At 43.1% G+C, this 12,478-nt stretch overlaps 1 protein-coding gene across 1 annotated transcript; it reads left to right on the top strand.

Moving 5' to 3' along the window:
- The first annotated feature begins 6,507 nt into the window (after positions 1-6,507).
- Positions 6,508-9,912, top strand: LOC146839042 (uncharacterized). Its single transcript, XM_085603062.1, has 2 exons — positions 6,508-9,600; positions 9,686-9,912. Exons 1-2 carry the CDS (start codon positions 7,736-7,738, stop codon positions 9,882-9,884), a joined length of 2,064 nt encoding a protein of 687 aa, XP_085459188.1. The 5' UTR covers positions 6,508-7,735; the 3' UTR covers positions 9,885-9,912.
- The last annotated feature ends 2,566 nt before the right edge of the window (positions 9,913-12,478 follow it).

Raw genomic sequence — 12,478 nt, forward strand, 5'->3', positions numbered from 1 at the left:
CCCTGTTCGGGAAACATGCGGACGATGAGATGGCCCGCATGAAGGCGGAGGCGGAAACCCTGACGGCCGTTGGGTTGGAGAAGGCCGAGAAGAAGAAGCGCCCGTTCCAGCGGCGGTTCGGGTCTTCGGGCAGAGGGCGTGGGCAGGGTTCGGGACAGCAGCAGCAGCAACAACAGCAGCAGTTCCGCAATCCCTTCCAGAAGCGCCAGAGGGGTAGAGGAGGCCAGCAGGCTACTACCACTACCAAGGGCCCGGCCGGGTCTCGGCCCTGAGCGGCTACTTCCCCCTCAACCGTTACCCACTCCAGTGGGGGGAAGCATTCAATTTTTTCCGGCAGAGTGGAGAAAAATTACTCAGGACAAGTGGGTGCTGAATATTGTTTGCAATGGATACAGTCTTCGGTTTATCAGCCCGCCTCCAGCGATTCCGCCGGTCAGCTCTCGATTCCAGCTGAGAGAGCTCCAGGCGGAGGCAGACATCTTGTTGAGAAAAAAGGCGGTAGAAGAGGTACCTCTGTCTCAAAGGGGAAGAGGTCTGTACTCTCTGTTCTTCCTCGTTCACAAGAAGGACAAGAACGAGTTCAGGCCCATTCTGGATTTGCGACAGGCAAACAAATGGATTCGCAGAGAGAAGTTCCGCATGCTATCGTTGCACCAGATTTACCCTCAGCTGCAACGGGGAGACTGGCTCTGTGCCATAGATCTACAGGATGCGTACTTCCATGTGCCCATAGCGAGGAAGCACAGGAAGTTCCTGCGATTCCAAGTCGGTGCCAATCACTATCAATACACAGTACTGCCATTCGGGCTAAAGTCTGCTCCCAGGACCTTCTCGAAGTGCATGGCGGTGGTGGCGGCACACCTGCGGAGGAACAAGGTGTTTGTCTACCCGTATCTGGAAGATTGGCTGATCAAGGCGTCATCCTTCTCGGAAGCACAAGATCACTTCCGATGGACGTGCGCTCTCTTACACAAGCTGGGGTTACACGTGAACATGTCCAAATCGGTCACGACTCCGGTCCAGTGCATACAGTACCTGGGGGCCTCCATCGATACGCGGTCAGCAAGCGTGTCTCCTTCGGAGGAGAGACGGTTATCACTCCTTCGGAAGGCTCAGGACCTCAGGACTGCTCCATCGACGACAGTGAGGAAGGTGTCTTCTCTACTGGGATCGATGGCCTCCTGTATCTTCCTCACGCCTCACGCACGGCTACACATGAGACCACTGCAGGAGTGCTTGGAGGATCAGTGGGATCAGAGGACAGGCTCTTGGAACGACAAGATACGACTGTCGCTGCATGCTCTTCAATCTCTGAAGTGGTGGTGTTCGGCGGAAAACCTCCTCAAGGGGGTTCCCTTCCACAAGGACATTCCCACGACGAGTGTAGTGACGGATGCTTCTCTCCAGGGCTGGGGAGCGCATTCCGGGGACTTGCAGATTCAAGGAAAGTGGTCTCCTCTGGAAACGACGTACCACATCAATTTCCTGGAACTCAGATCTGTCTTCCTGGCACTGAAGGCCTTCCTTCCGTCCTTCCAGACCAACTCGCTGCTGATATAGACGGACAATACAACCACGATGTATTACCTCAACAAGCAGGGGGGGTCGAGATCGCGCACTCTGTCGCAGGAGGCGCAGGCGACCTGGAGCTGGCTGCTGGCCCGAGGACTGACGATTACGGCCACGCATCTGCCAGGGGTGCAGAATGCTCAGGCGGACGCCTTGAGCAGGCTGATTCAGGAAAACCACGAATGGGTCATAAACGACGAAGTACTAGGAGAAGTCTTCGCAAGGTGGGGAACTCCAGACGTAGATCTGTTCGCCACCGCCGAAAACAGCAAATGCCGAGACTTCGCATCCAGGTACTACCAGCGGGGGACGCTGGGGAATGCGCTATGGATCGATTGGTCGAACAGCTTTCTGTACGCTTTTCCACCCATTCCCCTGATTCCGGCAGTGCTCATCAAGCTGTCCCAGTCCAGGGCGCGGATGGTCCTGATCGCCCCGGAGTGGCCCAGGCAGTGGTGGTTCACGGACCTACTTCACCGGTCTCTCCTTCCTCACATGCGGTTGCCGTGCAGGCCGGACCTTCTCACGAAGTTCGGAGGGCGGATGGTGCACCCCAACCTCTCGTCTTTGAGTTTGGCGGCATGGCTCCTGAAATAGTGCAATATGGCCATCTTAATCTACCAGACGATTGTATGGACATACTGAAGGAGTCTAAACGACCTTCCACTAGGACATCCTATGCTTACAAGTGGAAGAGGTTCTGTATCTGGTGTAAGTCCAAGAACTTTGATCCGACGACATGTAAGGAAGATGTCATCCTTCCGTAACTTTTACATCTGGCGCAGTCTGGCCTTAATTTCCATTCCATTAAGGTTCATCTGGCTGCTTTGACTGCTTACAGGAAATGCCCTTCACAGACTTCCTTCTTTCAGATCCCTGTGGTCAAGGATTTTTTGGAAGGCTTGAAGAAAGTGTTTCCTCCCGTCAGACTTCCCTCGCCTTCCTGGGACTTGAATGAGGTGCTGTCCAGACTGATGAAGGAGCCTTTTGAACCCATTCACAAGGCTTCGTTGCAGCACCTATCCTGGAAGGCGGCGTTCCTAGTGGCCCTTACATCGGCCCTCAGGGTGAGTGAACTTCAGGCTTTATGTTGTCAAGAACCTTATACTGTATTTCATGCTGCTAAGGTTGTGATGCGTACTCACCCTAAATTTCTTCCTAAGGTTATCTCTGACTTTCATGTCAACCAGACTATAACTTTACCTACGTTCTTTCAGAATCCCTCTTCGCCAGCGGAAAGGTCTCTCCATTCCCTGGATGTTCGGAGGGTGTTGAAATTTTATCTGGATAAGACCAAGGATATTCGTAGGTCTGACCAATTGTTTGTTAATTATGGCTCAGTCAGGACTGGTCCTGCGACCTCTAAGCAGTCCATTTCTCGGTGGATTGTGTCCTGCATACAATTGTGTTATCAAAAGGCTAATAAGACCTTAGGGGGTAAACCTAAGGCTCATTCCACCAGGGGCAAAGCTGCCACGACGGCTTTGCTGCGTAATGTTCCGATTGCGGAAATCTGCACGGTGGCCACTTGGAAGTCGGTCCATACCTTTGCTGCACATTACTGTCTGGACACGGATGCCAGGGCAGATGCGCAGGTTGGGCAGGCTTCGCTGCGAAATCTGTTCGCACAGTAGTGGTAGTGTCTTGTGGTTTCTCCACCGCTTTTGTTGTGTGGGGATGGGCTTGCCATTCTATTCACTAGATTATGACTATACACAGAGATCCCCTACTACAGAAGGAGTAGTTTCTTTTCTGTAACTCCAGTTCTGTAGTAGGGGTATCTCTGTTATAGTCATAAACGCCCGCCCTCCTCCCCGGTGGAGAGATACTTATTCATTTGTAGAGTGCTACAGGTCTGGCGTGGTACGCCTTCAAAAAGAACTGAAAGTAAATGGGACCTGCTGGGCATTCTGGGATACTGGGGAAAGTTCTGGAAACCTGGAAAGTTTTCTTAAAGGCACAGTATCCTGTTTTAAGCCACATAATGGCAGCCTATGGGGCTTGTCTGTCCACTCCTTCCTCTCTATCATTCCAGAGGCTTTTGCTGGTAGAGGCAGGGTTTTTTCCTATGGGGAGAAAAACTAGACAGGCAGTGCTGTTTGTGGATGTTGGTGGAATTCTAGTTGAAGTACTGGACAGTGTAGCCTGTGGGTATAGGCTGCATTATCTGTCTTTAAATTAAATTCTCTCTTAATGGTGTATGCAGGTCTGCATGATTTGTCACCTTTTAGAGATTATTTTTTATTGCTCCGGGGTCCACGCACATGGGCGGGACTATTCACTAGATTATGACTATAACAGAGATACCCCTACTACAGAACTGGAGTTACAGAAAAGAAACTACTCCTTCTCGATTATTATTCTTGATTGTGAGGAATTCAATTGATTCTATGTCGGTACATTTAATTTTCTTTAATGAGGGTACTGCATTACACAATTTTAATATGTTCCCACGATTCAAGATATCATTATTACCCCTAGATTTATATTCCGGCGTAAAAATTACCTGCACCACTCCTTTTTGATCTGGGTTATTTAATTTAATTTGTTGCAGGCTATTTTCACCTTGAGCATGCTCAATTACCCTTGCATTATGATTACTAACAGTTTGAGACCATGATTGTCGATGTTTATGTAACTGCTTCGTTTTGGTTCCCAGATCTTGTGGTAATTTAATATCCTTCCAGGTTTTTAACAAATCTCTATTCGTTTCATCCCATCTGATACTCTCACTCTTTGCTCTATTTGTTTCCAATTGTGATGGGTTATTTTCCACCTGTTTATTACTTTCCTCCACTTGCAGCATTAATAAGGATTGAATTTTCCCATTCTCTATTATTTTTATACTATCAGCTTGCTTGTTTAAGCATTTATTTTTCATAAGTGCTTGTACCACCGATACATCCTTGTTAAATAGAGGGTAAAAGGGTTTTGTTGGAGACATTTGTTAACCCTCAGCTTCACAATGTGATATTTGGTCATGGTTGTTTCCAGTGTTCAATCTCACTATATCTGATGCATTTGTACTTTTTATACTTATAGAAGCTTTATTTCTTCCTTTCCTTAGTTTTTTCCTCTGTCTTTTTGATAGATGAACTTCCAGAGCTGCGTCTGTCATTGTTGATTGTGTCGAGCATAGGTTTATCACTTCTTGTTCTTTTGTTTTATCATCTATTTTTTCTTTAACAACAACAGTATTGTCTTTACATTTTATTGTATCTTTAGAGGGGCAGTCGGTCTTGATGGGTTGAATTCCCACATTAGGAAAATTCCCTTTTACATCGTCAATTATTGTTTTTAAAATATCCGGAATGGTAGCCAGTTTGTTAATTAGTGGGTCGGGGGCACAACTACACTCTGCATACGTAGATATTGGCTGAGATTGTGCCCTTACTATTAGATTATTTAGCCTTTTTTTCTGCTCAATTCCGGCAACAGAGGATGCCATAGCGCTCAAAAGATCTATTTGGACCTCCATTTTGTTGGACTGATATGTTAAAGGTTCCAGAGTTAATTGCGAGGTTTTGAAGAATAAATCCCAACTTGCTCCAGCGTTCCCACTTCCTGGTACCTGAGTCTATGGTGTTGCCCATTTATGAATGATAGATCCTTATACTCCTCTTTTGTATGGTACTTTAAAATCATGTCCCTCGTCACAAGAATGAATGAATTGTGGATTAATATTCAAAACGTCTTTTTGATACAGAGTACTCCAACACAGCAGAGTTTCTGGGTTGCTGTTGTATTTGTCCCTATTAATTTGAGATCCATTATTTAGATTAAATTTCGGCTGGTCCAGTTTTGAACGGAATTTATTTTAGACAGATTAAGATCCGATGTCAGTGGGTTATTGGCTTCCTTTTTCACCCCACCATTTAGTTCATTTGGAGCTTCTTGCTCTGGTTGATTTATTTGGCCCAAATTAGATGGTTCCCCTATACCGTTAGCTTTTCTGATTTTATTTGCACTTCTATTGGCATTGGCTGCCTAGTTGCTAGTAATTGCTGAGTATCTCCCATTGTTAGAGTTGTGCATTTTGGGTCCTCTTGTTGTGAACAACCACTAAGTGGAATAGTTAACATCTCTAGGTCCGTTATTTGACCCCAATGGTTGACTTGGTCCTTAGTTGAATTTGACATTCGTTCGACTTCAGCTTCAGACTCAGGATGGCCTTGTTCACTTATTCCTTGCTTAGGGGAAATAATATTTGTTCTACTCAGTGGTTTAATTAGAGTTGAAGATCATATGGGTTAGGTAGCAATGTTAGCATAGCACCAGTTGGATCTTTCATAAAATCAAACTTAGACGGCGACTTTCCCAGTTTCCCAAATGTATGGACCTAAGGTGATTTAAAGGACTGTATGTCACCTGCCTGTTTTATTTTAAACGTATCCAATATTAGTGTTTGTTGTATTTTTCTTTTCCTTTTGATAGGAGGGAAAGGTGGCTGCTCCTTTCCTGACCTCATAATACTATAATAAAAATAAAAAATACTAATAGTATATATTTTTTTAATATCTGTTTGGTGCCAGTCCATATGACTTTAATTTCTGCCTTTGGGATTCTATGTTGCTACTCCATAGGGTACATGTATCCTTTGTGAGCTTCATAAAATGTTGAAAATTCTACAAATCCTCACTCCTACATCCAAGTACTCTCATGCTACCATTCTCCACTCTGCTCTGTCTGAAGAACACCTCAACATTTTCAAAATTCTGCATTGATTTGGCTTGTAAATTATATTTTGGGAAATTTACATGTATTAACTATTTAATTTTAATACTATAGGTGATTGAAATTACGGACGAAGAAAGCAAGATTTAGCACTAGGCAACTGAATGTCGGTGCCATAAGAAGGATTATTTTGAAAAACTGAAGGACATCCAGAATTCTACGTTTAAGCAATTTCCAAAAATCTAGGTGTGGCGAGGAAAGAACTATACCTGTAAGTGAAGTCTCTAATTTTGCATTTCATTAACCCAGAGCAAAGCCATATCTGTGCACACAGCATCAGAAAATAATGCCAGAAAGAGCAATCACAGCATCCTCATTTGAAATATTATCAGAAAGACAAATTGCCTCAGCATGACAGAATAACGTTCATCTAAAGCATCATGTAATTCCAGAGAGGAAGCACACACTGCATAAAAGAAAGATATAGCAAAAGGTTTCTTCTGCATATCATCAAAGAAAAGACGCTGAAAGAAGACTCCGAAGCTGACACGTTAACAACCAAAAGATTGGAAAATCACCTTTGTTAAACAACCGTTTTTAACCAGTTACGCAAGTTTGAGACTATCTGCCTCTGGATAGAACAGCACGACCCACTCTGCTCACTCTTGCGAAAACCTCAAATATTCACCACTTTATTGTGTTCATGATATCTCAGATTGTTTCCTTTTTATTGTGTACTGTTCTGTAATTCTATGTAAATCGCCTCAACATTATCTGTTGTGCAGGAGTGATATGTAAAACTGTTCAATATAAAAATGGATTAAAGGAGCACCGTTGCGCTATAGCTAATGTACATAAATCCTCATCTTCAGAACTACAAACCTTAACCTTACACCAAACATAGAAAGGGTAAAAGGAACAGATGTTCTGTGACTGATGATCCACAATAGTACTCTGCACGCTCTAATGTCCTCAGTTACTGCCATTACCTTAGTGCAAAAAGGTACGTATCAGTTTAATCATTAAATATCAGACTAACACCTTATCACTGCATTGCTAAGAACCTATACAAATAGATTTGAGAAAAACTTCAGTCACAAAATAAGTTGCTGCCGGAGAGGCTATTACCTAAAGACTATTATCTGGTTGAAACATTTCGATAGGTGTTACAGGGCTGCTTCTAGACCTATTTTGTTCAATTCAAGTGTTAAGAAGATTACACACAATTTCTTTTAGAGATAAATGCTGAACATTATCTAAACAAGGCCGACTCTAAAATCAGATTCACTCTTACCGTGGCATATAAGCAAGAGAAAACTAAACATAGAGATATTAACTCTAGGAATACACCTTATATAAAAACACGGACTGTGAGAACATATTCAGTTTTCAAACCCGCCTCAATCGAGGCAAAATAACCGAAGTTGGGGAAAAAAGTTACCTGTGCCAAAAAAGATAAAGCCATAAATCTTATCTCACGGAATTTGACAGAATGCACACTGGGAAAAAACACTCTCAGTGCTTAGTATGCCAAAAAAGTTTCCGCCGTAAATCTTATCTCACTGAGCATATGAGAATCCACACTGGGGAAAAACCTTATGAGTGCTCTGAATGCCAGAAAAGGTTTAGTATCAAACCGAGTCTATATCGACATGCATTAACCCACTCTGTGGAAAAACCTTACCAGTGCACTGAATGCCAAAAAAGTTTCAACCGTAAATCTTATTTCACTGAACATATGAGAATCCACTCTGGGGAAAACCCTTATCAGTGCTCTGAATGCCAGGAAAGGTTTTGTAACAAACAAAGTCTTTCTCGACATGTAATGACCCACTCTGGCGAAAAACCTTACCGGTGCTCTGAATGCCAGAAATGTTTCAGTTACAAAAACAGTCTCACTAAGCATAGAAGAACCCACACTGGGGATAAACCTTATCAGTGCACGGATTGCCAGAAATGTTTCTTTGACAAAAACAGTCTCAATCAGCATAGAAGAACCCACACTGGGGATAAACCTTTTCAGTGCTCTGAATGCCAGAAATGTTTCAGTTGCAAAAGCAAACTCACTGAACATACAAGAATCCACTCTGGGGAAAACCCTTATCAGTGCTCTGAATGCCCAAAACATTTCCAACGTAAATCACTTCTAACTGCACATTTGAGATTCCATACTGGGGAAAAACCTTATCAGTGCTCTGAATGCCAGGAAAGGTTTTGTAACAAACAAAGTCTTTCTCGACATGCAATAACCCATTCTGTGGAACAACCTTATCAGTGCTCTGAATGCCATATATGTTTCAGTATAAAAAGTAGTCTCATACGGCATACAAAGATCCACGCTGGGGAAAAACGTTATCAGTGCACTGAATGCGACAAATGTTTCATTGAAAAAAGCTATCTCACTCGGCATACAAGAACTCACACTGGGGAAAAACCTTATCAGTGCTCTGAATGCCAGAAATGTTTCAGTGAAAAAAGACCTCTCATGGTGCATATAAAAACCCACACTGGGGAAAAACCTTATCAGTGCTCTGAATGCCAGAAATGTTTCAGTGAAAAAAGGTATCTCACGCTGCATATACAATCCCACACTGGGGAAAAACCTTATCAGTGCTCTGAATGCCAGAAATATTTCCGAGACAAAAGAAGTCTTTCTCAACATACAATAAACCACACTGGGGAAAAACCTTATCAGTGCTCTGAATGCCTAAAAGATTTCAAACTTAAATCACTTCTAACTGCACATGTGAGATCCCACACTGGGGAAAAACCTTATCAGTGCTCTGAATGCCAGAGATGTTTCAGTGACAAAATGAGACTCACTAAACATACAAGGACCCACACTTGGGTAAAACGATATCCGTGCTCTGAATGCGACAAATGTTTCAGTGAAAAAAGCAGTCTCATTCAGCATTTAAGAACCCACACTGGGGAAAAACCTTATCAGTGCTCTGAATGCCAAAAATGTTTCAGTCAAAATATCAGTCTCATTCATCATATAAGAATCCACACTGGGGAAAAACCTTATCAGTGCTCTGAATGCCAGATACGTTTCAGTGAAAAAAGACGTCTCACTCAGCATATAAGAACCCACACTGGGGAACAACCTTATCAGTGCTCTGAATGCCACAAATGTTTCATTGGAAAAAACAGTCTCACTCATCATATAAGAACCCACACTGGGGAAAAACCTTATCAGTGCTCTGAATGCCAGAAATGTTTCAGTGAAAAAAGCAGTCTCACTTATCATATAAGAATCCACACTGGGGAAAAACCTTATCAGTGCTCCGAATGCCAAAAATGTTTCAGCCAAAAATCTCATCTCACTCAACATGTGAGAATCCACACTGGAGAAAAAAAATATCAGTGCTCTAAATGTCAGAAAAGATTCAGAGGTAGAGTTGGTTACAAGCTCCATAAGGAAACATGCCATCAAAATAATTCAGTGCTCCGAATGCCTGAAAAGCATCAATCTTAAACTCAATCTCCCTCTACATGAGCAGACGCACACAGGTGAAAAACATTACCAATGTTATGAATGCCAGAAATTCTTATTTGATAGGCACAGCCTCATTAACCATAAGCGACTCCATACTGATGAAAAACCTTATGAGTGCTCTGAATGCCAGAAAAGCTGCTGAGAAAACTCTATCTCACCATGAGAAACTCCACACTGGAGAAAATCCTTATGCCATAAAAGCTTGAATCTGAAAGACAGTGTTATGCTTCATGAGAGATCCCACTCTGGGGAAAAACCTTATGAGTGCTCGAAATGCAAGCAAAGTTTTGGTTACAAATTATTTCTCACTTGACATGAGCGAACTCACAGGGGGGAAATGGACCTTATGTGTGTTTTGAATGTCAGATAAGGTTTAGTCTTGAATACAATGTCATTTCACATGAGAGAATTCACACTGGACTAAAGCCTTATACAGGAGGGGAAAGCCAGAAACGTTTAACTCAGGAAGGAGATCTCACTAAACATGAGAAATTCATCCACACGAGGTGAAAAGTAAGGCATATCTGGAGTTGCAGAAAAGCTTCTAACAACCTGACTTTACATGAGAGAGCACATATTGTAGTTGCAATAGGATTCATCAAGAAACTCTTGCAGGATAACTTAGGCTGCCCTCATGCAACTTCCAAAGAAATTTTAGGCCTGGATTTTTTTTTTTAATTGCAACAGAATCCACAATTTGAGTATCAAAACTCTCAAGGTCTTTACTTCAATCCAATTTGGCTTCGCTCAATTTCGAATCTTCTTACTATGAACCACGGCCTGATTTGCCATCCGGATCCAACTTCTGTGCGATTGGCAGCCTGGCACCTGAACACTATGAGTTTGCCAATTTGATTATTCCTCCGAACTGCAGGGAGGTCCTCACTAATGCTAGAGCACCCTCCACTATCAAAATCTACAAACTCAAGTGGAAACGGTTCTGTCTTTGGTGTGAAGCTTCTAATGTTCACCCTGTTCACTCTACGCCAGAGCAGCTTCTGCTTTTTTTCTTACAATTAGCAAAATCAGGCCTCTCTCACTCTACCCTGAAGGTTTTTCTGGCCGCAATTTTCAGATTCCGGCACGATGGCTCTAATTCTCTTTATTCTTCAAGAATTATTCAACAATTTTTCAAAGGCTTATTTCGGATGTTCCCCCAATTCGACACCTGCCTCCTCCTCCTTGACATCTGCACATTGTGTTGGCCCAACTCATGAAGTCCTCATTTGAGCCCATTCATAGGGCTTATCGTAAATTCATCTCCTGGAAGACATCGCTGCTTTTAGCTCTTACTTCGGCTCGGCAAGTGAGCGAGATACAGGCTTTTACTATCAAAACACCTTTTCTTCAATTCACCATAGACGCTGTGGTGCACTAATCCGGCCTTTATTCCTAAAGTTCCATCTGATATCCACCTGAATGAGCCGGTCATCTTAAATACTTTTTTCCCTAATCCACAGTCGCCAGCGGAAAAGACTTTACATTCTCTAGACGTTAAGAGATGTTTGAAATTTTATTTGCAAAGAACAACCAATATCCGTAAAATTTATCAGCTCTTCATAGCCTATGGCAGGATGCGTAAAGGACATCCAGTTGCTAAACAGACTATTGCACGTTGGATATCTAGAGCAATTTCCTTTTGCCATCAGCAAGCAGGCAAGACACTTCATGCAACGATTAAAGCGCGCTCTACTAGAGCAGTCTCCTCTTCTACTGCTCTCTTTGCTGGTGTGCCTCTTCATCAGATTTGCAGATCTGCGACATGGTCCAGCAGGCACACCTTTACTAAGCACTACTGTCTGGAAGCTGCCAACAATGCTGACACAGCTGTGGGGCAAGCGGTGCTACGTAATCTTTTTAAGTAAGGTGAGCCTCTGTTTCTTACCTCCTCCTGCACACAATGTATATATTTCTGCTTTTGCAGATGTGCCCATGTTTACTGCTACACTGTAATATACGTATATGTATTTTCTCGTACTCTGTTTACGATTTACCATGCACAATTCTCAAATTACTTCTCTCTACTCTGATTCAAGCATGTGAATCTATGAAAGATACCCCAATACTGGAGAAGAACATAAGTTACTTACCTGAAAACTGTGGTTCTCCAGCATTGGTATCTTTCATAGATTCACATGCTTGAACCATTCCCCGTCGTCGAAGTGGGAATCCCATGGTACATAGAATAGCAATAGCATAGAGAAAGCATAGCTAAAAGAGCAATAGGAAGTATTGTAACATAGAAGTTAATAGGAAAAAACTTGTCACTTTAATAACTTGTCCAAGTCATAAGATATGGTCCAAACTCCAGCCAATCAGGCGACAGCACCCCCTGGAACCTTCTCCTCAGAGGCTCAGGCTCTCAGATTTTCGAGCACAAGTGTGGCATAAGAGCCAAGGAGAAGAGGGGAGCCTCTGAGGGGATGTGGGTGGGTCGCATGTGAATATATGGAAGATACCAATACTGGAGAACCACAGTTTATAGGTAAGTAGCTTATGTTCATCTTCCGGAGCTGAAAAAAGCAGGTAGAGACCACCGTCCCAATATGGGATTTCACAGACAGATCGCAGTCAATTGTAATGCCAGGATTTTAGTTGATCTAGATGGTAGGGGTGGGTTTCCCAACTCAGTTGGCCAATAATTTGAGTTCCAGGGCCCACCAATTTGGATCATTTCAATTTTGTCTGGGTTAAAATTCAGGTGGTTACTGTTCATCCAGCTACCCATATATTACA

The sequence above is a fragment of the Triturus cristatus genome, chromosome 4_2, assembly GCF_964204655.1.
Source record: "Triturus cristatus chromosome 4_2, aTriCri1.1, whole genome shotgun sequence".
Classification (NCBI taxonomy): Eukaryota; Metazoa; Chordata; class Amphibia; order Caudata; family Salamandridae; genus Triturus; species Triturus cristatus.